The sequence below is a fragment of the Leuresthes tenuis genome, unplaced genomic scaffold, assembly GCF_036924035.1.
Source record: "Leuresthes tenuis unplaced genomic scaffold, fLeuTen1.0.hap1 SCAF_14, whole genome shotgun sequence".
Lineage (NCBI taxonomy): Eukaryota > Metazoa > Chordata > Actinopteri > Atheriniformes > Atherinopsidae > Leuresthes > Leuresthes tenuis.
Genome location: NW_027325368.1, coordinates 6,226,693 through 6,239,325, shown reverse-complemented (window position 1 = coordinate 6,239,325; position 12,633 = coordinate 6,226,693). Strand labels below are relative to the sequence as shown.

The window sequence follows — 12,633 nt, the reverse complement described above, 5'->3', positions numbered from 1 at the left end:
GGCGACCCCTGATAAAGGGAGAGGCCGAAAGAAGAAGAAGAAGTAGAGCTTAGCCAAGTGTAGACTATCTACCATTTAATCTCAAATCCATTTGGATGGTGTGCTAACACGGTATGACACGACAACACTTTACTCAAGCACATTTTCCACTTCCCAGTTGGGTTCCGGCATTAATGTCACAAGTCAGTTACAAATCAAAACCACTTTGGTTGTGTTTTTAAAAAAAATCATGGTTGGGGCTAAAAGACGTATTTACATTATTATTACCCTTCACATGCAGCTACTGGAATGACCCACAGAGGCTGAAAATTCTATGACACATTACATTCATTTTGGTTCACCTGGACTTTAGACATTGTTTTGTTTTGTGCTTGACTTTAGTTTTCAGGCGCTGTTTTGTTAGGTTTAGATATTAAAACACGTGGTTAGGTTTATGCATTCGGAACATAACATGGCTTATCATAAAAAACAGTTAATGTATGTTATAAATCATATGAATATGAATGTATGTGCTGAAACTATCAGGAAAAAAGATACAAAACAATGAGTGACAAGAATATTGCTGTTAATAATTGCTTTATTCTGCTCGTAAATTGGTTTTTAAATGCATAATTAACAGTTTTATCAAACACTGTAAAGAGCAGTGGATTATTTATTCAGACCAAATCCTCAGGTATTTTTAAGTTTTTTTTAATCAAAAGTAGAGAAGTTTTATGAACAAAATGTACCAAGTGACAGATGGGAAAATATGCACAGAATATGCATATATGCACTGTTATTTCTCTTTTAGTTAGTGCTCTTTAAAGTCACATCGTGTGTTTGAGCAATCCTGCAGAAAATGTCTCAGTTGACTTTAAGGATGATCATGTTAAAACAGATAAGCTGCAGAAACATCAAGACTGAAGTATTTTTGCTGCATGTTTTCACTGTTTTTTCTGGCAGCTGAGTGTAGCACACCTCCCAAGCTTTCTGTCCTCCTGTTGAGCCTCTGCAGTCTGATTTCACTCACCCATCCTCCACACAGTGCCAGGACATTTAGGGGAGCTTTGCTGGGTGAGACGCGGTGTTCAGCGGCACCTGGTATGTCCGAACTGGAAACTTGATCATCGACAGGTACAAGAATAGCTTGACTAGACCCCTCTGTAAGAGCCACTCCACTGACCTGCCATAAACTGTCTCAGAGCTTCTTTCACCTGCTTTACACATATGATCAAATCTCTCTGATCTGATTGAAAATATAACGCTTTTTTCATAAACTGTATAAATCACAGACATATTGAGTTAGAGATTTTGTGTTTAACTGGGAAGTTAAACTTTTTTTTCTTATTTTCTGTTGATTTCTATGCAGTGCAAAACAGGAGAAGTTGAATTTATTTCCGTGTAAATGGGGAGAGGAGTTTAAATGGGTACAAATAAGTTAGAAACATAAAGAACCAGATTTTAGGAGGAGATATATCGAGAGAAACCTCGTTTTTGTCGACCCTTTTTGTGCTTTATCTGTATACAAACTGAAAGGATGACAACAAAAACAGTGGGAAAATCAGTGTTATTGAATTAAAGGTCTGAGACATCTTTCTCTGATTAATGACAGATGGCTGTTTTTGTATGAAAAACATCAGTGTTCCAAGAATTGTGAAAGGATGTAATTAGCTAAATATAACCCCAAGTCCCTTAAAGTTGAGACACTGTGTAAAATGTCAATTAAAACAAAATCCAATAATCTGAAGATCTCATAAACCAATATTGTATTAATGATAGAACTGTTTCATGAAAAGTATGGACTCTTTTGACATCAGTCTGTAAACATCTGGAAACTGAAGCTGGAACCTTTGGGAGAGGAATGTTGTTCCATCCTTGTCGGATACAGGTTTCCAGCTGCTCAATGCTCCTGGGTCTTCTTTGCTGTATTTTGTGTTTGAAGATGCGCCAGCTGCTTTCAGCTGGTGAAAGGTCTTGGACTGCAGGCAGGCCAATGCAGCACCTGGACTCTTCTTCTGTGAAGCCATGCTGTTGGAATAGATGCAGTATGTGGTTTAACATTGTCTTGCTGAATTATGCAAAGCATTCCCTGAGAAAGGTGTCATCTGGGTGGGAGCACATGTTCCTCTAAAACCTGTCTATACACCTTTCAGCAATGATGGTGCCTTTCCAGATGTGCAGGTTTCCAGTTCCACAGGCACTAATGCACCTCCATACCATCAGAGATGCAGGTTTTATAGCTGAGAGCTGATAACAACCTGGATGGTCCTTCTTCTTTGGTACAAAGGACACAATTTTTCAGATTTAATTTGTCTGACCACAGAACAGTTTTCCGCTTTCCTTCAGTGAGCTTCAGCCCACAGAGGACCGTAGTGCTTGTAGATCATATTCATGCATGAGTTTTTCTTTGCATGATAGAGCTTTAAGCTGCATTTGTGATGGCATGGTGAACTGTCTTCATAGACACTGACTTCTGAAAGTGTTCATGAGCAGTGATTTCCAAGAATAATATCTGTTTTAATGCAGTTCTGCCCAAGGGGCTGAAGATCACGATTATCTCTTACTGATTTTCAGCTTTTCCTTGCATAGAGAACTGTGTATGTAAGAGACAGTTTCATATAAAATGTATTTTAAAAATGTAATAAATGACATGAAAGTTAAAGGAAATCTTCTGCTTTTTATTTATTTAAAACTTATTCAGATGAAGTTATAAAAAAAATTCAATTTAAGTGTATAAAGAAGCCTCTGTTCTATGGGAGAGGGATCTGTTTTTTTTTTTTACCTGAGTTTATTTATGGTGTTAAATACTAAGCTTACAAGACAATGTTATGAATTCAAACTTTACTTGCATAGAAGTACAAGCATCATCATTTTGATTGCGTACCAAAGGCAATAGCACCTAATAATGGCATATTGATGAGTTAACATTGTAGTTTATATAGTATATATAGTTTTGCATGTAACTGCTGAAGTAAAGCTATTAAATGAGTGGAAGCACAATATTTGCCCTTTAATTGGAGATACGATGTAGCTGAAATTGAAAATCCCCCAAAAGTATTCTAATATTTAAAAATTTTTTCAGAAGGATCTTTTCAAAACCTCATATGAATGCTAAACCGTTTCAAATAAAACAATAATCAAACATGTCTTTTATAGTTATACACGACAGAAGCAATTGACTAACAACATGAGTGAAATATCATTGTTTTTACAGCACATTTTAGTGACAATTATACCTACACATATGAAACACGTGGAGCTTATGAAACAGCTATTAACATGGTGGCAATTTAAATAATACTTGAAGTAAAAAAACACATAATTTACTTTTAATTAATAGATTTTATGTTGTGTATGTACGCTTTAATACAACCTTTGCACTTTCTCCTATTGCAAATGGCCTTTTCAGCGATTTTAGGTGTGATATTTTATTGTAGTATTCTTACAGACATGAATACTTTCTCAATCACAGTCTCTTACCAAAACACTTTGACTTGTTTTGTGTTTTTATAACGTTGTTAAGCAATTTCCCCCTTTCACTGTCTTATACAGCCACGTTTCTACATGTCCACCTGCGCTAAAACACCTTGCACATATTATTATTACTTTAAAACTGATTATATATTAAAAACTGAATATCATTAAGCAGTCAGGAGGAGCGCAGAGTGCTGATAAAGAGCCGATCCAGCCACAGTTTCAGACCTTTCCAGTGAACATTCACCCATGTGCGGCCAGTAGGAGGGGCCATGCTGAGGTGTATGAGGAGCCGTAAAAGCAGCCAGTGTGTCGCAAACCAGGTGTTTTGCTAAGGGAAGGTGATGTCGTAAAGGGGTAAGGGATGGGAGGGGTGATGAGGAGGGAGAGACAGGAGGAGGAGGTGGGAGGGAGGAGGTAACTCGCGGACGGTTGCGTTACAGACTCAGCGAGAGGATCATGGCGGATGGCCCCAGGTGTAAGCGCAGAAAACAGGCGAACCCGAAGAGGAGCAGCGGTAAGTCCAAACTCCTCTCTAACCGCCGGTGGTCGAGTCCGGTAGGCTGTTGCCGAGCTTTTTAGTCGGTAAAGTTCTCCAGGAGACTTTTGGGATAGAGTTGGACCACATTTCGGGGAGTTTTTAGGGCGTGTGAGTGTGTTCATATCCCAGTGTGGTGGTGTACCGTTATACCTGGCTGGCTTCTCTCTCTCCGCCTAGCGGTACATGGGGCCGCCTGGCTGAGTGAACCGTTATCCGTCTATTATAACAGCCCGAGGAGCGCTTCACGCTGATCTGTATTTTACACTTTCTGACACTTTCCCCATCTTTGTTTCTGCACTTTTTGCCCACTTTCTCAGCGACAGCAACACTTGGCGGCAGGTTGCGGGCTTTCACATAACAACGTGGCCCGTTGAACACAGCTTGCAGTTTAGTCTGTGTGATTTTTAGGGCGAGGTTGATGCGGGGCTTTTTGTGCCTGCGAACTTGCTGCTTAACTCGGCCGGACGGAGCTTTTGCTCTCCACCGTTAGAAATGATTCAACGTTAGGAGTCGCTTATTATGTCCGGGTGGTTAATCGCGCTGTTGTTGTGAATGCGCGATATTTTACATGGGCTTTGGTGCCGTTCAGTGCCTCTCTGCTCAGGAGATTGGATGTTTATTTTATCTCCACTTCAGCCTGCCTTGCAACAACTACAGCAACATATGCTTGCTTAGGTGAGGTAAGACTGGAAATTACCATACATTTTCTCCAAATTCCTGTTTCACTTTTTCTACTCTTGCTTTGTGCGCTTGTAAACTGTTAGCGACGCTGCAAAAAAACACTTCTGCCGCATGTTGGTCATGATAAAGCATTTCTTTTAGGTTCCAGGTTACTTTAATAATGGTTTTGTTGCCACCTTACTCGGTGGTGTGCAAATACACATTTAGCACAGCAATCCTCTAAACTCACCTGGGTTTTTAATCTTTGATATGGGTAATGAAATGACCTAAGAGTAGGTGTTTAGTCGGCTGGATTATTTCTGTTATTGAGCGTGAGGAATAGAAATATAAATAAACAGTGTGGGTGTAATAACTTCAAATTTAGACATCCTTTTTGAGCCCGACTCCCTCATTGGACGGTTCCTTACCTGTCCTCTCCCCCTGTTACATCGCACCAGCCAATAAAAAAGTAAACCCATAAATTTATATATTTTCGGACACTCTTATGAAGTGTGTGAGTCGAGCGGGCTGGAAAGCACCTTTTTTTCCTCCTCCTGCTGACGCCACGACGGTGACTCGGTGCGTCTGTACAGGAGCCATCATCATCATCACCATCATCATCATGTTTACCTGAACGCGGATAACGGGGCTGACAAATGGCCTAGAAATAAACACAAATAATACCTGCGGCTCTCGAGCGTTGACGGAACAGGATCCCCTCGCCGTTTCCTGAAGGCTCTGTGTGTCGTGAGGAGCCAGGAAAACCGTTCCAAATGTCAACTTGTGCAGGTAGAGATGATTTATTTGGTAGTTTTCACCGTTTGCTTTTGCCAGCTTCGCATGGATGCTGCCACCCTTCATTCTCGCGGGATTTATCTAACCGACACGCAGTTTTGACCCACTTGTGCATGCTTTATTTCTCCCTTTATGTTTATTATGTTTTTGTGGGCTGGTTGCCTCGTTTGGTCGAGTGCACCCCGCTGCTCTCCGTGTGTGAGTGGCTCTGTGGAAAATGAGCGGTGCACAAGGTGCTTATTCCTCCGTTATTCTCCACCGCAATATCAGCGGTTAAAAGGGCTCCCCGCCAAACATCTCGTGTCCATCTATTGTGTTGAGGTGATGTGTTACACAATGTGCCGAGCGGGAGGGAATGGCGGTCAGTCCCATTACTGCAGTGAAGGCGGGGTTGCTGCTTTTTTTCCTGGACCGGAGACAGCCAGGTACGCAAGGTGATGCAACACCTATGAAGGTGTATTTTAGCCCATTTTCCACGCGCTATTCTGACCGCGTGCGGCACCGTTTCTCGACGCGAAGGTTCTCTTGTGAGTCATTTCGTTGAATTTCCTTCCATACAACGTGAAACGAGCCTTAAATGTGAAAAGAGCGCATGCTGGACCGTGTAACGAGGCGCACAATCAAGATGGCAAAAGGTGGTGTGATTCAGTGCGCAGCGCTTTCATCTGCCTCCTCTTTCCTTTCACTTTCAACCTGCCTCGTTTTCAGACGTGCGTCTTTATTAGGGCTTTTCTTCTTCTTCTTCTTCCCCCCACGTGACACAGACAGCGTGTTCACAGCTACCTTTTTGAATTTCAAAAGAGCTGCTGTACCAAACATTAGCCCGTGCTAATGCACCATGACCCCCTGCCAGCCATCACCATGATGAGGCAAACAGCTGCTGATACCAACTCTGCCCTCACAAAAGCTTTAATTTTCAGCTTGTAATCTCCTTACTGGTTCATACGCTCCCATCACTTGATATTAATAACTTTGAATTATTTAAACCCAGCCTATTATTCTGTATGCACATTAAAATGTGGATAAATCCTATTAGAAAGTTATCAGGGGGACTGTTGCAGTGCTCCTCTTTTTACATCCCCGCTTTTGCTTATTACTGACAATCCTCAGATGATTGTGGAGTCACTGCACTGCAGTTGATTGGCTTTTTAAATGAGTCAAAAGAGGCTATTCATTGTATTTTTTCTTTATCCAGTGGTACTCCTAAATGTAAGGATAGAGCCAGAGAAAGGATGCAAATTATCCCAGTGATGACCTACATTGTAGATGGTGATTTCCATCATAGCTTTTAAATGACTTCATTAACGTGTAGATTTTTCGAATGGTTGTTCTCTTAATTTTGCATCAGTTAACTTAATCAAATTAAGAAAAAAAAGAGCTTTTTTTTAGCTCTAATGCCATCTGTCTCCCTCATTTGAATAGGCTTTTTTGTTGAGTCTACAAATCATGTGCAAATGAAGTATTAGAGCATGTTAAAGTTTAACTGATGGTACTGTTGCACAAAGATGGAATTGCCTATCGGAGCGAACGCTGTATTAGTGTTATTATTACATAATTGGCATTAAATGTTGGTTATCTTTGGCTCAAAGTAAGTTGTCAAGTTGGGCTTTTGCTGATTTGTTTATTTTGTGGTTTTGGTTTCATGTTGGGGAGAGTGCTACCCACAATGGTACGCACATTCAGCCCCAGAGCATTAAAGGAGGGTCCAAAAATCTACATCTGCCACATGTGAAGTGTTGGTGGTAACTTTTAGGCTTGGACATTAAAGAAACACCAGGGTCATCGGTCATGTTGACAATGAATTATTAAAAATTCCAGCTCAAATTCAGTTTACTGTGGCCAATGTGAGACTCACTTTCCATCACACTAAACTTAATTAGATGTCAGTAAATTAAATGCAGTTTCTCAGTTTACCCTCCATCATTATTTGATGAAAAATAAAGGAAAACGCTACATTAAACTTGAGTAAAGGAAGAGAAAGTTCTGATTTTGGTCCAGCTCCGGTTGGAGCCTGGTGGTCATGAGTGGGGGGGCATAAAAACCGTCTGTTTTGGAAGAACCTCGACATTGCAGTTACGCTTCAGTGAACCATGACTGTTAACAACAACATTAGGAGATCATTATCAGACGGAGCTGTAATCTGTCATTGTTGCTGGTTGGAGGCAGAGTTGGTGGCGACTGCTTTCAGATGTTGTAATTAAGCTAATCATTGACTGCTCTTCACTGAAGTGCCCTCTTTGAAGTTTAAACCAGTGAGGGAACGTAAGTAAAGGATGGCTTCTTTGATTTGTCCTTGGGTTCTTTTTCGTACATGTGACCAGTGTTGGCAGACACTCATCCATCCATCCATCCCCTCATACCTTGTTGTCAAGCAATTTTCTGAAGTGGTGCCCTCATTCATAACGAGCGGCGTTATAGGAGGACTCGGGCTCATTTCTGGTGCCCCTGTCGTGCCACCCAACTTCAAATGGCATTGTTCTTTCCTGTCTCGACAAACTAACCCTGACCTGCCAGCTGTTAATGATAGTTGACAGAGAACCGGCCTTGCTCTAGCACCACGGAAACGATTTCCCAGCAGGCAGCAAAGATCAACATGTTGAAGTAAAAGCCTAGCAGGGACCCCCAGCAACCTCTGTTTCCCCCTCTTATTTAAATGAAACATTTATCCCACACGGCCTTCAGTAATACATGGAGCTGTGGGAGTGTAGAGTAGATATTTTACTAGGTGTTATTTGCAGTGGAAAGAGCAGGGAGACGGTATGGAGTTGTTTCTGCCAGCTCGCCTGCATGCTAATCATCTCTGGTTCTTCTGTAAATGGCAGGTTTTGGCCTCCACGCTTCTGCTGTCCCAGTCATGGCTTCGTCATCGAGCCCCTTCCCAGTGCTCCATGTTTGTATGTGTACCAGTGCACTCTCAGCTGTGCTGTAATCTTACACTGCAATTTAGGGACTACAGGAATGCTGCCTGGTGTTAACATACCTTTACAGGATAAACACAGCGGCCTACTCCCAGGCTTGCACTGCTCATACCTACAAGCCAGCTAAAAATCTGCGCTCACCACCGTCTGTCCACAGGAAGTGAAAATCTTAGATGGAGTGGGTGTTTAAAGGGTACGTTTCTGTTTAAGTTCCCATTTTTGGTCCCACTTACAGTTCTCGAGTTGATGAAACAGTGTTAACTGTCTTCCAGTCTCTATTTCAAAGGGTATTTCACTCATATTCACATGGCAGATGTGTATGTGATGAATTTAGATGGAGGATTTCTTGCTACATTGACAGCCGATTGCAGCGTTTTCAGTGACTATTTTCAGTGACTGCTGTTAGCCATCAGGTCATCAAAGCAGAAGTGTTTTGTACCATTTTAAAATAATTCTATCTTTGGCGGCAGACTGCCTGTCTGATGAGCTTGCTGTTAGATGCTCTAGTACTCTTTTTATTGCTTCCACCATCATTCCAAGGCCACAGGCCTTTTATTCAAATCTGTGCTGCACAGTTCATCGTGAAGAACACTTTTATGTTGAGGCGGTTTCCCAGCACACTTTCTTAAAGGAAATAAAAGAGTTCAAATTAAAAGCAGCAGCGGTTTCTAAACGGCCTTTTTTGGCCTTTGTATATTAAAAAAGCCATACTCAGCCTTAGGTTATCCAGTTACAGCTGTCTTACAGTGAAGAGGTGTCATGTGAGTGTCCTTCCTCTGTGGTAACGCTAAGCATATTTTTGCTGCTAACGTGATTTAGCATAGACCGGGTTCACCTAAGTACACTCATTAGCAAATGCAATTACACAAATCCAACTTGTTATTGTGGTGTTACCCTGGATTTTTCCCCTGGTTATGCTTTCCCCAAAGCTGCTCTCATGCATTGTACGTTTTTATATAACAGAAGTGCATTATGTCAGTGTCTTTTGACGCGTCCACCTTTGCTCTTTCAGTTCCAGAGAGGGAAGCGATCTGAGCGATATTTGAGGTGGTTGTGGCTAACAGTTGTTGTTAATTGATCCATAACCAGGAGTCATTCATGTGACTTTCTTGTGCTGAAAAGCCTCAGGCTGCACGTTTGTGTGCGTTTCCCTTGCACAAATGGGCCTGTGGAATGACAAAGCACTACAGGATGTCTTTAGCAAGTCAGTATTAACCCCTCCCCCTCACCTTTTATGGTCCAGAGGGGGAGGTGCGTCAGGCCTACTGATGCTGCTGCTGTGACTAATTGAGCAGTGTGTGTGTGGAGTGGATGTTAGCATGAAGGTGGGAAACTGCTACTTTCCTCTAGGCCTTGCATAACAACACAGGCCTTCTTGTTTGGATTTACATGCATTAACATGGTCCCTGTGAGGGGAAATCTGCAGCTCCCGCTGCTGCACTTGCGTTTCAATTAGATAACTTTGGCTGATAAAAGCACCTTGACAGATCAGACAAGGAACATTAACGCAGATGAGTCAGTACAGCCTTATGAAGACAGACGCCTCTGGTTTAGACTGGTTCAAGAAATGCAAGCAAGTGCACCAAACAGAGCTGAGACAATCAGTTTATTAACGGGACCACAGACTCTGAAAGTTGCATTGATCAAATGACAGATTACCAAAAACCTTCCCCAGCGCAGACGTGTCTGCAGCCGTGCAGGTGTGATTTGCCTGGGTGGCTCATGAGGCTTATTTTTAGTCAAGGTGAAAGGGAAATGGTTGCTGCCCTCTGATTTAAAATGAAACTGAGGGGAACTAATTGTGTCATTCAGGCTGCACTGCACTGAGTTGTCTACAGAAGAACGTTTTTTTCCTCTACACACACAATGATTAGTGAATGTTTATTCACACCTGAATTAATGTATCAGGTGTAAAACAAACTAGACCTATGTTAGAATACAGGTTTACTTTAAAGTAAATGAACCATACCTGCCCACTGAAAACAACATTTTTATTTTATTTAAGTTTATTTATCCAGGCAAGTCATTAAGAACAAATTCTAGTTTTGAATGTGTGCAGGATGGGTCTGTGGATTTATTTCAGAATCATCAGTAATTTAATTTCTGTTCATTTTCTAGATAATGTTGCACCTTTCAGTTGTTGAAAAATACCAGGAAGAGCTTATGAGGTATTTATTCATGTCTGTGCTGTATGGTATTCCATGTGAAATTAATCTTACGGTGGAGCCAAAGCCCTGTAAGCTGTCAAATGCATTCAAATCGTCAGACACCTACACTGTAAACAAAGCCAAATGTGGAACCAGAACCGAAATTTACCTCGAGCTCCACCGGTGCATGAAGTCTCAGAGGAACTGCCAAACGTGTTTTCTTAAAGAAGGCCGAACCCATTTGCACAGTTAACTTACTTCTCATTCAACCACCTGAATATTCATGTGTTCAAGAAGCTCCCTGAGCTGCTTACAGCTAAAGCTTTCATCTGAAATTTGCTTCAGAGGCTGATCTGTGAAAAAAGGGCATGCTGCGTCAGACCAGCACATCAAAGAGTGAATGTGTGAGTTTAAACTTATATTTCTGAGCGCATTAGTATGTCACGTGAGCGTTTGAACACAAACACCTGCGTTTACTGGTGTGAGTTTGTGTGGGATTTGTGTGCATGCAGGCCAGTGTGTGTCAAAAGAAAGGGTCCCATTCAAAGTCATTGTGAGTGGGAGAAGGGTAGAACTCTTTCACACTCAGCCGGTGGGAAAGTCCTCTCCTTCTCCTTTGGTGGTGGTGCAATTTGCATATCCTACCAAGCTCCATTCTCTTTTTCTTTCTCCTGCAGCCTGAGAGTCAGAGAGTGGCTGCCTCAGCCCAAAGCTCTGCTGCCTGCCTCCAGGCGCCGTACAGTAGAGAAGTTCTGTTTCAGTCCCGTGCATGTTGGTCACTGAAGTGGAGTGCTGCCTGCCTGTGACTGGCAACTCACTTTGATTCACTTCCATTTAAAATCGGGACACGTCTCAAAGGTAAACCTGAAAACAAAAACAGATCAGAGCGGCTGATGTGAAGTCAGAGCGGCGTGCTGAAACTCAAGCGTTGGATCTGCCTTTGTCACACAACAGAACCGTTCTGAAGCTAAACATTCATAAGTTTAGCTTCTTGATTATGCACATTTCTTATGGTTTGAATAGGAACATTTTAAGGTTTAAAGGATGCTGAATCGAGAACTGGTAAGAGGATCCTGTGAGTGTAAACACATGACATGATTCAAAGACATTTTGCTCTATTGGTCGTACTTCAAGTACAGATCAGCCATGCTTTCTCAACCATGACCCTTCCAGAAAAGATTCTTTCCCCTTAATTGTGTTTTACTGTCTATAAAGCTGGAAAAAATGTTTCTTTAGCCGTGTACCGTGGCATCGCAATTTTTTTTCCAGGTGCACCATGCTCAATTGCTTTTTCACAGGAACCAGATTCTTTTTGCTGGAACACTTTGTGTTGAAATAACTTTCCTCACCGAGTTGTTTATTCTGATGTGACATTTTACTGCTCTAACAAAAGCAAAGCTGAATAAAACTTCAAACCGCAGAATACTGTTTATATTTCAACGTGTCTGCTATTAAAGTGAACGTTCAAAACCAACCCAAGTAAGATGTAAATCTACAGGAGGATTTGGGGAGACTTCCCAGCGGTTCTCAGGAGACATAAATCAGGAGCGATGGACAGGTGTGTTAGGAGGGGTCTGACTCACTAAAGACACTCCTGAGACTGCAGAGGGAGCAGCAGCAGGACAGGTGGGAGTGGAGGAGAATTAGATTAGAGGCACAGAGAGTGATTTATTCTCAGCCTTTTACTCTGCCATCCATTTTAGTATTTTTTTTGTCACTGAAGCAGAAAATTAAAGTGGACAGTATAGGAGCCATTTTTTATTTCTTTGCTTTTGTTGTGTTTTTTTTTTCCCTCCTGGCCACCAAGTGGTGCTTTTTTGTTCTTTTTACTGTGGAGAAATGAGAAGAAAGTGGGCAGAAAGAAGGGGACGACGTGCAGCACGGGGCCTCCTGCGACGAGGACTTTCATTCTCATTCTGTACTGAACACCATGTCTGAATCTTAATTGTGCATATTGTGGTGTGGGGCTGCACGGTGGTGCGGTGGTTAACGGCGTCGCCTCACAGGTTCGATGCCCAGCTTTCTGTGTGGAGTTTGCATGTTCTCCCTGTGTATGCGTGGGCTCTCTCCAGGTACTCCACCGTCCAAAAACATGCATGTTGGGTTAGGTGTTGTCTCT

General features: G+C 42.0%; 1 protein-coding gene across 2 annotated transcripts in view; it reads left to right on the top strand.

The window, feature by feature from the left end:
- The first annotated feature begins 3,880 nt into the window (after window positions 1-3,880).
- The window catches only part of zeb1a (zinc finger E-box binding homeobox 1a), a 55,097-nt gene continuing 46,344 nt past the window's right edge, over window positions 3,881-12,633 (top strand). Inside the window, exon 1 of one of the 2 annotated variants that reach the window (XM_072363041.1) lies at window positions 3,881-3,970. In XM_072363041.1, coding sequence (XP_072219142.1) covers window positions 3,913-3,970 — 58 coding nt within the window. In that variant the 5' untranslated portion in view covers window positions 3,881-3,912. Of the gene's footprint in view, window positions 3,971-5,256; window positions 5,444-12,633 lie in introns of those variants that run through there. The other variant, XM_072363042.1, reaches the window with a different exon arrangement.